This window comes from Arachis duranensis, chromosome 8 (genome assembly GCF_000817695.3).
Source record: "Arachis duranensis cultivar V14167 chromosome 8, aradu.V14167.gnm2.J7QH, whole genome shotgun sequence".
Taxonomy (NCBI): Eukaryota; Viridiplantae; Streptophyta; class Magnoliopsida; order Fabales; family Fabaceae; genus Arachis; species Arachis duranensis.
Window position 1 is genome coordinate 29,331,722 of NC_029779.3, and position 11,970 is coordinate 29,343,691.

The 11,970-nt window shown below is 34.9% G+C and overlaps 1 protein-coding gene across 1 annotated transcript; it reads right to left on the minus strand.

The window, feature by feature from the left end:
- Positions 1-5,102: 5,102 nt before the first annotated feature.
- LOC107462019 (transcription factor LHW) lies at positions 5,103-11,320 on the minus strand. The gene is made up of 10 exons (XM_016080573.3): positions 10,351-11,320; positions 9,326-9,520; positions 9,138-9,219; positions 8,874-8,915; positions 8,731-8,790; positions 6,612-8,378; positions 6,375-6,476; positions 6,063-6,203; positions 5,857-5,982; positions 5,103-5,775 (listed from the first exon to the last, which is right to left on the minus strand). Exons 1-10 carry the CDS (start codon positions 10,443-10,445, stop codon positions 5,599-5,601), a joined length of 2,787 nt encoding a protein of 928 aa, XP_015936059.1. The 5' UTR covers positions 10,446-11,320; the 3' UTR covers positions 5,103-5,598.
- Between the last annotated feature and the right edge of the window lie 650 nt (positions 11,321-11,970).

The following is an 11,970-nucleotide window of genomic DNA, read 5'->3' on the forward strand; positions in this document are numbered from 1 at the left end:
ATTTAAACGAGTTTAATTTTAGAGACAAAGTCCACCCATTTAAATGGGTAAACGGGCTGGCCCGATAGGTTTAACCCATTTTGACAGCCCTAAATGAGTTTACAAACTTATCAAAATAATAAATAATCCTCTAACATAAAGACTCAAGACAAGATAAATAACTAAATTTAGATTTATATTCGTTTAAATTGCAATCCATTAATATTACAAAATATTCAAAGTAAAGTAAAGTAAATAACCTACTCATACTCGTCTAAATAATCATCAAGATCGTCAGAATCATCCTCCCTTTGAGAATTCTATGGTTGTCCTAGTCGCTGCAGAATAAGTGGGAGTTTTCTACTTGGGGCTGGGACTGGGGGTGGAGCTGTGCTTTTCAGAGAGTTTGGAAAAGTAAGAGGAGGTGGGGAAACACGTGATCCAGAACTATTAGGACCTATGGCCCTCACATACTCAGTCAAGCTGCTCAATTGATGACTAAATTGATCCATCTGTGAGTTATTGATGTTGAGATCCTCATGCAAGGATTCAAGAGTCTGTTGCCACTCTCTTTTCTTCCTTTGGTAGCGGTCTTCAAGCTCTCTATATTTAGCGGCATGTTGTTCAACTTTCCTTTTGAGTACTGTGATTCGTTCGCTAAGATCCAAAACATCAGTACTGGTAGTCGTGGTCCATCAACTCGAGGTTGCATCATGGAAGAGTCCCTTACCTCACCCATGCCAAATACCCTACCTTTTCGTTTTTCACCCACTGTCTCAATCTATATACTTTTCGCAGAGACATGTAGTGGATCAGTTACACCAGCCTCTATAGCAGTCTACTGTTCTTGCTCAGCTTGAAACATACGCTCTTGAAATATATCTTACAATGAGAAGAAATAATTGATAAACTATTATAAGTACTATTAATGCAAAAGCTAAGAGAATATGTAAAAAAAATAAGTTCAACATTACAATGAAAGTAAGTTATCTTTGTCTTTCGAAAATGTTCATCAACTCATTGAGTCCTATTCTCTTTACGAGTATGAATGTACTCAAAAAATTCATTCATACGTGATAGTTTTTCAAATAAATGATTCTATATAATATAATCAAATTATCAACAAATAAGTGTATATAAACGTCCCAGGTTCAATCATCCCCACAAATTACTTGATTTTATACTCACTCAATACATCATGGGTTAAAAGAAATTGCAAGCTAACATAATAAAAATATATCAATTATTGATGGTTAATTATGAAGTTGCCTTTTTCTTTTTTTAATTTTTTGTTTGACTTTTCACTTTAGATACTACATATGTGCACAGGTATAATAATTGACCATTTATGATTATATAATATGTACATGATTTCCATTTCAGTTTTGACATCACCACACATAACAAAGTCATCCCAATTATATGTGAACTTTTTTAATCAATTGGAATAATAAACTATAATTCTCTTATTCAGCAAGTGTTAAAACAATTTTTATAAGTAGGTTAACATGTTCAATAATAAGTTCAACAACAAAAACATGTACAATACACACAGATGGAATTGCTCAGAGAGTGGATAAACTATGGCTTCATCATTGAGCTTAATACCATTAGACTTTACTCAATCAACAAGTACTTCAATCAATCTTTAATTCTATTGTATGAAGGTTCAATCCAATATTGGAAATAAGAACCAATGATCCACAATAAAAGGCCACACTCAGGCCACACAGTTCAATCCAATATTGGAAATAAGAACCAATGGTTCACAATAAGAACCTTTTTTCACTAATTATTAACTACTTGTTTAATTCTTAATGCATAAGCACTAGTTGGATTATTGTAATACACACTGAATTCATCTTATTACTAAGTTATATATATATATATATATATATATTATATAAGTATTTATCTCTTTTGATCTGATTATTGTTAAATTTAGGAGTTCCAAACACTACAAATTCTGCAGGTACAAAGCAATAATAAGGTAGAGTACTAAGAAATTTCACTACATTCAAAGTCATGACCTTATTGCATGCGAAAACCATTAAGAACCAGTTTTTTTATACTTGCTATTATTTGTCTATACTTTGGAATTATCTATCTATTTGGATTTCGGCAACGACTATTTATATATGATAAACAATCATAAAAAGTGATAATATGTCCATTCAGAGGAATAGAACATTTCATCATAAGATCAATTGCAGCAAATTTTAGAACTCACAGCCCAAAAGAATAATATTACATTGAAATAAATGCCACTGTGAAGATAAAAAAAAGTGTTTAGTATATAAATATGAAAAAGTCTAAAGCAAGCATTTTCATTGAAATTTGACCAACATTTAACTATTAAAAAAAATAAATAATTCTATACTATTAGATGTCATCTCACACTATTAAAAATATTGATGATGGCTAATTAATGGCTACACATCACAAATTCTGCTGCCCCTAACACTCCTCTATAAAAATTACATTGAAATAAATGTGAGGAATTTACTTGTTTTGTTTAAATGATATTATGTATGATTTACATGTATTGCTAATTATGTTTTTTTTTTTCCTTATGTTTTATTTGTTGAAGGTTGTAGAAGGCTTAGAGAAGGGGTTGAATCTATAACATTTTTTTACTTTAATGAAATAACTCTTTAATTTTAAACTTTTAATCTGAATCTGTTTGAACTCAACAGCGAAAAATTTATAAAAATTTACAAGACAATTTGATTTTGTCTCATAACTTTCAGAAAATTGAACAGAGAAGGGAGGAGAGCAGTTGACACCATCATGTATCCTGGTTCAGTTGCCTTATGCAATGCAACCTACATCTAGTCTCCACCACAGTAGAATTTCCACTATAGTTAAAGTATTACATACACTAATTTCAAAGGATTGACACAATCATTTCTCTCTCAAGTTCTATCCTAACTTGACTTGGTTATGCTAATACCTAACTTTTCACTCTTAGTGCTAATCCAACTAAAAAAAGGTACCTCTCAAGTATAGGATACAAGACAATATAAACAACCTAAAGAAATCTAAAATCACTCTAGACTTTTTTCTCAAGTATATCACTTAACATTTTGTCACTCTTTAGCTTTTTTTTTCTTAAGTTCTCTCTTTCAGCCTTTTACCACTCAAGAAATTACAGAAAGATATACATTGAAAACGAAATACAAATTGTAAAACATGAAGGAAATTAATGCCTCAATAGCCTCTATTGCTATAAGTTGAACCGAATTGTTCTAACACTGATTGAGTTCTTCATATTGGTGGAATGCTTCTTTCTCTAGAAAACATTGTCCAACATGTTGAACTCTTCAAAGATTTGCTCCTTAGAACAAAAACTCAAAACTCTGGTTCTTTCTCATTGTCTTCAAAAATTGAAAATCTTTCTTTTGTATCTCCTTGCATATTGCTGAGTTGCTTTCTTTCAGAGTCAACTCCTTGAGCTGTGTACTACCAACTTAGCCTTTCACTATCTTCCATTAATTCGTTCAATGGTAAATCCAGATCTAAACCCTTGAGCTTGAGCTTCGTCTCCAAGAAACAATTTTGGCCATTGATTTACAACAGTAATGATCAGAAATCACTTTCTCCATTTATCTCAAATTGGAGTAGCAGAGAATTGGAGGAGTGAAAAAAGTAAATTACATGTAAATGAAAATAAATCACTTTTAACTTCTGACTTAACTTGAAATTGTTTGATTTAGGTGATTAGACATTTACCTTTTGGATTAAGCTTTCTCTTTCTTTCTTCTCTGATGAAATGAGCAAGGAACGAAGCTTTTTCTCTCTTGCCTGAATCTGACCGAAAGAAAAAGTGAACGTTGGCCTTGGAGGGTACCACCATGGAGGGATCAGCTTGGGTGAGCAATTTGGGTTTGTGTTTGCTTCTTTTTATTCAGCCCAATTGTTTTCTTTGCATTATTTTTTGTGGACTTCGTTGGTTAGAAAGACCCACTATCAATTATTTTGATTTCTTGCATTTGGACTGTTGTTTATTTTAATTTTGACCTGCATCACCTTATCAAACATAATTAAAAACTAATTGAATGATTAACCTAATAAAATAATATTTATCATCATCAATTATAATTAATTAATTTCTTAATATTTTCAAAACAAAAATCTAAAATAAGTAGATTTGTAAAATTAGAAAGTAAAAAATTAATCTATATAAATTTTGTAATTTCAATACATGTAAGATTTATTATTTTGATTTTACCTTGAGTAGTGTTTTATTTTATTTTATTATTAACTTTTTTTAATTTTAAAAGCGAGCAAAATTTTATTAAATAATTTATTATGTATAAAAATTAATTAATAACAGACAAAAACCAAATCCTTCTCCACTCCCACACTAAGGGACCTATTATCATTGAGGTCAAGGAGAGTGAAGTTTGGTAGGGAAGCAAAATCCAAGCCATGAAGGGTGCCACTAAGATTGAGACCAGATAGGCATATCCGTGAGACAGTTTTGTTTGTTGTTTTGTCACAAACAATGGCATCCCAACTGCTACAAAGGTTGTGAATGTTGGAGGGGGACCATGAATTGAGTAAAGGAGTGTATAGTAGGCTGTTTTTCCATTTCACAAGGGCTTGAGCTTCTGTTGTTGGCGAAGCTGTGATTTTCAAAGAAAGCAAGAATATCACTGCTATTATTATACGAGAGAGAACGCGATTCAGAACACAGTGATCTCTCTCGAAAGTTGCCATGTCTCTCCGAAGCACTTGTAATGTTAGTACGTTAGCTTTGCTCCCTATCTTTTATGGAGACACGACAGTTACACTTTCTTAGCTTGCAGGTTGCAGCACATTTATATGCTTTACTTGGTCCCTTATTCTTCTAGAATCAAGTATAACACATTTTACACACCCAAGGTTGACGGGTATTTTATATTTGTAGAACTCAAACTTTTCTTCCATTTGGTTTAGAGAAATCGGCAAGTGGTTAAAAAAATTGAAAATTCAATACTCATTATAATTATTAATTATTAATAAATAATAATAGGTATAGATAAATTTGTAAAATGGTCCTAGACTCTTATGAAGCAAGAATGCAGTGAGAGGCTAATGCAGATGCAGATATCTATGCAAGTCACAAAAAATTGTAGCAATAATTTACAAACCACACATAAAGCTTTTATGTATTTAGATATAACACTTCCAATTTAGGGCCCTAATTAGAAAAATCAAGAGTATAAAGTACACATTAACCCCCTTCCTTACACATCCTACAATATCTATACATCAAATCTTGAATCTATCACCAAACTGCTACCAAATTACTCACTACCAGAACCACCCTCCACACTAAAAATAAAGGATACAACACAAGTCACCTAAGAGTTCACTAATAGCATCACATGTTGGAGGGAACATGTGGAAACAGTTACAATATGGGAGAGTACATATTAATTTTGAGGTGCTCTTCACTAACTTAGCATTATCAGATATGAGATACGGGACAGTTAGAAGTTAACACCACCAGAAAACTTTGGATCGGATTGGAATGGATTGGATTTGATGTTAGTCATTGCAAGCATAGCGCATATCATACTTGCTCTCAACACATCCATGCCAAGAAACCATACGTAGCTCCTGGTGGGTGGTTCATTGCAAACTACTAGGCCTACCAGTTGCCGGAATCTGGGTAGCTTGCGGAAAAGATTGATATGCCATCATGTTCTTGTCACCTGCATTCGATGAAGACGCATTTCCCTTCACCGTTTGGTCCAAAAGCCGAACCAGCGACATAAATATTTCCATCCTTGTTATGTCCCTATTCGCCTGCAAAACTTGACAAGTTAACTAACTAACTAGCACCATATATGAGCATTGAAAAGCATGCACACACTCTTAAAACATTACCTCAACGGCGAAACGAGCCCAGATTTTGTCATTTCTTGCTTCCATTACCCCCTTTAGTATAGTTAAGCCTAATCCTCTGATTAAATCAGCTATTTCCAGAAAGAAACCTCGTTCCTCGCAAAGCATCTATTGGAATAACCAAGAAAAGTGATGAGAGAGGTGATAAAGGAATATGCAAAAGAACTTGGTAAAGCATTGCAAAATACCTCCACTAGCATCTGACGAGGATGGTTCAGATCCTCAACTATAATAGGGCAAACCATTGATTGTGAGCCAACCTCGTATGCCCATGTAGCCCCTCCCTCAAAGTTGTCTTTCAAAAGCAGTCCACCTTCCTTGCTGATAATCTGCACATTCAAGAAAGAAAGAACATGGGTTGTTTCCCCTTATTCTTCAAATGAAAAAGCTATCATCTACATATTCTTTTGATAGTCCTTTATAGCATAAATGATGCAAAACCAAAAAATTCTATTTGAATAAAAGGTTTGATTGGTACAATAGTGAACATTGTCCCTTACCTTTGAATCCCCAGTTTGTTTCAGCTTGTCAGCATGCTTTGTCACACTCTGCAAAAAAAGCATATGCTTGATGGTACGTTCCAGAAGTGCATCTATGCTACACTGTTAAATCATCACAAGAGACCAAGGAGAAAAATATTCAGTGTTGTTACATACAAAATCATTCATGAACCAAAATATTAGAGTTATAAAAGAGATATGCTGGAATCAAGTATATGAGCAAAAAGAAGTCAATACCTTTGCTCCATTTGGCACAATTTCCCGTAACTCTTTTACACGATCTTGAATCATTTGGCGATCCTTAGGTCGAGGCCTAGGATTCTCTCCCGGTTTAAGCCTTTTGCGATTCGATTTGCAAACTTCATCAGGTCGCTTGGAGTATCCAGTCGAAACACTATTTTCAAGCTTAAGCTTGCTACTATTTTCAACCCATGAACTAAGTTGGGACCCAAACATAGAAGAAGTTTGGGAACACTTTCCACCGTCGTCCTTAATACATCCAGACCTCATGGAATTTTCAACAGCACCTGTTTTACCCTCACTCTTAGGAATACCAAACATCCCACCCTGGATATGATCAGGCATAGCCGGCTTGTAGGCACGAGAGGGAACTGAACAGGTACTACTTGTCAAAGTTGTCCTGCAAGACATGTCATCAGAATTCTGTTTCATGACAGATTTGGTCTTTGAAACCACAGCATCCAAGAGGTGGTCTGTGCCTGTCCCAGAAAAAATGTCACTCTCTGATATTGCTTCACTTGCAGAGTAATAATCAGAGTTCATACCCTGCATATTCATACATGTTGGCTTTTTATCCATATTTTCTGTATTAGATTCAGATCCAACAGCAAACAACTTATCCCAGTTTCCACTCAGAAGTTGGTTTTTGAAATCTGCTCCTAGAATATCAAACAGATCATCACCTGATGACGGTTGAGCACAAACTTGTTCTTGTTTAACATTCTTCACCATAGATCGACCAGTAACATGTTTATTAACACAATCTTGGACAAAATCAGGGCTTTGACCTCCGGTAGTCACAGGCTTTGAAGGTAAAGCGTCATGAACATCCTTCACATCTACAGAGAGAAGCTTCTGATCAGAACCTTCCGTAGGCACAGTAAAGGAACCTGAATGACTGAAAAAATTAGCCAGAGAACAACCACCTGCTTCACTTGAACCATCACTTTTAACTCCAAACCCACCGCCTTGTGCTCCGGATAAATCACCAACGGACACATCTGGAGTTCTTAAACCAGAATCAGTAACAAGACTTGTCCTCAAAAGACTACTCACCCCACCATGTATTGGTATTCCAGCAAGTAATGAAGCACTGCTAGAACTTTGATTGTGACCAAGTATATGGCCTCCATCTGTCTTTAGTAGAGACATGTTTAATGTACTTGATGCATTTATACTAGGATTACTGTGACCTTGATTCCCAAGGACTGACATCATTTGTTGCTCCATATATTTTAGATTGCAATCGCTTGGAACTGATTGACCGAAACTGGATAAGCCATTGAATGCAGATCTTGCATTATATGAAACAGAAGGCTGCTGTAGGCATGAACCTCTGCTTGAGGGTATCACTTCAGCCTCCACAACCCTATTCTCACTTTGGCCAGCAAAGTTTGTTTTAATCAATGTAGTAGCATTTGGTTGGCAATAACCATTTGATATCTGGCTCAGGTTATTAGTTTTGGGAGTCAATACTGAACCTTGGAAGTTATTCATTTCTCCCCTTATAGGACAGAGTGTTTGAACAGTTGGCCTTGAAACATGAGATGGGTTACTTTGCTCATTTGAACCATTAGATACTGATGGAATGCAATGTGAGGGAATTGCAGGTGGTTTGACAGAGACAGGCAAGCCACCAGTAGCAAGTGCTCTTCCAATGGAAGGACTTCCTGAATAATCTTCCGATAGAAGGGCACCGGGAATGCATCCAAGTTGCAAGATCAAGCTCTTTACATCATTTACAAACCCAATATTCTCCATTATCTGTAGCAGTAGATATTGCTGAATTAATTGCAGAAGAACGTCGAAAGAGAATGTAAAGCATCAAAAACAATTACAATGGCGCATTCACACTAGATAAGAGGGCATTGCTAGCTTATTCAACTCATAACATGCAGCTTTCAAGAATGGCTATCCAAGATTTATGCAATCCATCATATTCATGTAATCCTGTGCTGAGTATGTGACATATACACATGTAAGCTAACAGAGGCTACTCACTCTTGATCGAAATATTATATTACAATGTGAGATACTCTGACCTAGCATGATAATTTTGGGGATATTGTATCACATTATATCTCTTCAGAACTACAAACATAAGAAAAGGACTTACTGGCAAGAAAGATCCAAGTTGAACAACCCCATGGGGAAGCACAGGAATCACTGCAACAGTCTGCATAGACAAGAAAACAAGGTATCATAATATAGCAACATGAACTCTACAAAAAAATGTGGAGCATAAAGAAGATCACAAACCTGCATTCCAGCTGAAAGTTGGTGATGCATCTCAGCATATACCTAAGAAGAGTGCACCAAAATAAGAAATCAAAACGAAACTCATGAATTACAGCCCTATATAATGCATATTACACAATTTCCAGAAACTAAATTAAATTGAGAGAGCATAAACAGGAGTGCAAGCTTAAAAAATATTGTTCACAAAACTTCAACTGAACCACAACATCTGCAATATACAGCAAAAACTAGTCAAGCATTCTTAGCAAGAGAAGATCAAATTACCTCAGGTGGATATGCATCTCTACTGAAATTGTTGAAAAGAATCCACTGATGGTTGCCAGTAAATGCAGCACGTCCAATTATTCTGAGTTCACAACAAAATGAAGCACATGAGTCACTACAAATTTTCTCCTAGGATCCTGAATCCCCAATAAATATTCAAAAAATAGAGAGAACAGGAAAGCACCTACCCTTCACCTGCGATATTGACTGAATTATTCACTGTCATTTTGTTAATCAAAGAACAAACTCTGTCCTCCTCTTGGATCCCCATCTGAGACGAGTGAGACTCAGAAGAAAACCAGCTTCCTTCTCCATTCCCAAAATTTGGTTGTGGGAAAGAACATGGCAATGGTTCATAATAACATTCTTCCCAGATCAATAGTCTGCCATATGAAACTACAATCAGTTAACTCAAATAAAGTAACTAAAATACTTTCATATGTTCAGTTATATGTATAAGGTTAAAAGCAATGATGCATCATAAGTTGCAAGGATGACAAAGATAGATCATATTTTGGCTCATTACCAAAGCAAGCTATTTTGCAGATTCGCTCTCAGAATCACAAACAGATCAAATACAGTAGGTAGTGCGCCTCTGGCAAAATCTAGGGCAAATAAACTTCAATTTTCTTTTCTCTTTAACTAAGATTCTCAAGGACAAATCAGAAACAATCAAAGCACTAAGCTCCAAAATAGTAAGAATGAGTATAAAAGTGAACAGAATAAGAATAGAATCAAATACAAAGAAGCAGTAAATGTAATGAGTAATGACCAACAAAATGAGAGCCTAACATCTCAATAATATCTAGGAATCAAGGCAACCCCTAAAATGGAATATATTATCATAATTTCTTATGAGATCCACCCATATGATTAGAGAATATTGAACGAAAGAATTTTCAATGAATCAGCTAAATAATTTACTCTCAGGTTGCATTATCCAGGTTTTAGAAAGAAAACAAAAATCTCAAATTTATCATTAAAAGAAATAAAGGGCACACGCACAAATCAGCAGCATAAACTCGAAAGTAAAAGTAAGGGTGTAAAACACTATTAGCTTTTCTTAAAATTACTCATAAACCGAAGTAGCAGCCAAAAAATCATGCTTTGATGGATTTAGAAACCACAAAAAACAACAAACAAAATAAAGCAAAATGATTTCACTTCTTTTTTGTTCTTTTCATTTCTCTGCAAAAATCAACCAGGTACTTACTTTGAATTGTTGCATCCGATCTTCCAGAACACAGCATAAGACCACTGATTCCGACCGCACAGAGTCTTTAAAGCTTCTTTCAGCAAAAACCCCATCTTTCTTCCAACGGGGTATTCTCAAAACCACACAAAAAAGACCTTTTTTTTTCTTCCTGTGACCTTAAAGGATGAACAACAACAACAGCAGCATGCACCAACAGAAGATAAGAAACAGAAAATAGTAGAAACCTTCAAATCCGATGAGCATGCATTTTCCGGTGAGTGTTGCAAAAAAGTCCTAACTACCACGGCATGATCCTCTTCCCGCCTGTTTAGTCCTCAATCCACCACTTCTCTTTCGCTGCGGATCCAAGTTCCCGGCGATGAGTTTCCGGCAGGCCATCCTCCGGAAGAGGAAGACGTACGAGAGAGAGAGAGAGAGAGAGAGAGAGAGAGAGAGAGAGAGCAAAGCAAAGGAGTTAGCTTTTGAAGTTGGGTTCACACTATGCCACGAGCTTCAAGGTTGTAGAGAGCAACGATCTTGTCCATTATTGAGGGAATGGGAAACGATGAAGATAGAAAAAGAAGAGAATTTTGAAGTGGGGAAGTGATGGCGTTGGGGTGTGTGAGGTCTTAGCTTGTTGAAGAGAGAGAGAGAGAGAGGAAAAGGGTTCAGGTTCTGAGGGCTGCGCTCTGTGGTTGTGGTGTGTGGGTGACAGTGGAAACTGTGAAATATTATTCCCACTTGTTCTGGCTTTCCATTTGTGAGAAAATAAATGGAAGTGTTTTAAAGTGGAAGGGGTTTCACAAAGAGGAACGCTTTTGACGAGAATTACATGCAGAGCCACCAGAGAGAGAGAGAGACAGAGCTTGCTTTTGTCGGGTTCTGAAACAGTGTCGGGAGTAGTCAGAGAGAGGGAAAATGTTTGGTTTTGTTTGTTTTGTTTTGTTTGGGTTCGGTGAGTGAGTATTGTCTGAGAGAGAGAGAGAAGAAGAGGAAGAAGATAGGAGAGAGAAATGAGTGTGTGAGTGTAAAGCTTGGGACTCGGGAGAGAGAGAGAGAGAGAGAGTGCGGATTACTATCATGCTCACGTCACCTTAAGTTTTTGTGAACTAACATGAAATGCAATGTTTTCTTACTCTTATAAAAATTGTCAAATAAAATTGAATTAAGTGTCAATAATTTTATCAACTATTTTAATAATTAGATATGCTTTCTATTTGTTTCATAATTTCTTTTATTATCAAGTAAGTTTATCATTTAATCTAAGAATAAAAAAATAGAAGACAAAATAAATAATAAAAGAAAAAGAGAAAATATAAAAAATAATTTTTTAGTTACTTAACATTAACTATTTTTTAAATATAAATTTTTATTTTTTAGATTCTAAAATCAAATATAAATCTAAATTTTTTTTTGCAATTAGAACAAAATAAACATAAGATGAAACAAAATGAGAGATGCAGGACATTGAGATCAAAATAAATAAGATAATTATACATAATTTTTATGTATTATTTAGGATATTTTTAAATTTTAATGGAAATATTTGTCTCACCACTATCTTAGTAATATGTTTTTATTTAAAATTTTAGATAAATAAAATAATTTAAAAATTTTGATTAATATTGATTACAAAAT